Source organism: Triticum aestivum, chromosome 7B (assembly GCF_018294505.1).
Source record: "Triticum aestivum cultivar Chinese Spring chromosome 7B, IWGSC CS RefSeq v2.1, whole genome shotgun sequence".
Lineage (NCBI taxonomy): Eukaryota > Viridiplantae > Streptophyta > Magnoliopsida > Poales > Poaceae > Triticum > Triticum aestivum.
This window is the reverse complement of record NC_057813.1, coordinates 128,145,798-128,146,951: the sequence shown is the minus strand read 5'-3', so window position 1 is coordinate 128,146,951 and position 1,154 is coordinate 128,145,798. Positions and strand designations below refer to the sequence as shown.

General features: G+C 47.5%; 1 protein-coding gene across 1 annotated transcript; it reads left to right on the top strand.

Moving 5' to 3' along the window:
• The first annotated feature begins 7 nt into the window (after nucleotides 1–7).
• On the top strand, nucleotides 8–616 carry LOC123156235 (citrate-binding protein-like). The gene is made up of 2 exons (XM_044574384.1): nucleotides 8–122; nucleotides 205–616. Exons 1-2 carry the CDS (start codon nucleotides 117–119, stop codon nucleotides 586–588), a joined length of 390 nt encoding a protein of 129 aa, XP_044430319.1. The 5' UTR covers nucleotides 8–116; the 3' UTR covers nucleotides 589–616.
• Nucleotides 617–1,154: the final 538 nt, after the last annotated feature.

The following is a 1,154-nucleotide window of genomic DNA, read 5'->3' as shown; positions in this document are numbered from 1 at the left end:
ACGAGGCGAGTGGCGCACGCTACAGCTTCGACGGCACCGTGCGGAAGCTCTGGGTGCTCGCCTCCGACAAGCCCCATGCCCGCCAGAGCCATACCAGCCCAAGAACTGAGATCAGGATGGCAGTAAGTTTACCACATCATTAGTTGTACTTCGTTTGGGTGTAATTAAGGTCTACTGATCTTACTGATCTTCTTCTACTTGCAGGGCTACGACTACAGCTCCGGCGTGTGGCAGTTCGAGGGCTATGGTTACGTCCCCTCCGGCACCACGGGGGTGTCTATCATGCAGGTGTTCGGCGCCGGCGAGACGGCCACCACGCTCATGCTGCATGTCTACGATGGCGCGCTGCGGTACTACGACCGGCAGCTCGTGGAGGACTCCATCTATGACAGATGGTTCCGACTGAACGTGGTCCACGATGTGGAGGCGTCGACGCTCACCGTGTACATCGACGGCGAGCAGAAGCTGCACGTCCAGGGCCGCGGCGGGGACTCGCACTACTTCAAGTTTGGTGTGTACGCACAGAACCACGACTCCAGCTGCATGGAGTCTCGCTGGAAGGACGTCAGGATCTTCAAGAAGCATTAGAATTATTTGTGCATATATATGTATGTTGATGGAGTTACTACGTTTGTATTGTTTATTTTGTTGGTTGGTTCTTTGCCTCCTCACAGCTTCTACTCTATTTATTGGTTGGTTCTCCTTAATTCCATAAATATTAAGTGTTCTCTACACTATTGTAGGATTCCCAAATCTACAAGTTTATTCTTTATTTGGTTACTTTGTTAGTTCCCGAATATCCACTTCGGTGCCCGGGCTCAGGTGAGCCCGGTGAACAGTATAGTGCTTAAAAATAGAAAACAGAAAAAAAATACGATTATTTTTTGCAAGCAAGTTGTTCATGTGCGTGATGTGCGTACAAAATTTGGCGAAGTTTGGACATCCGAGGAGCGCGCGTTAAAAAGGACAAATTCGGCCATGAACAGTACTGTTTTCAAATGTCTGTCACAGACCCTTTTTTTTGTCACGTGCTACTCGAATGTACAAACTTCACGGAATTTTGCACGAGTATAACGCATCTGAGCAACTTGCATCGCAATATTATTTTGAATTTTTTGAATTTATTTTAAAGTTTTTACGATTTACTGTTCATG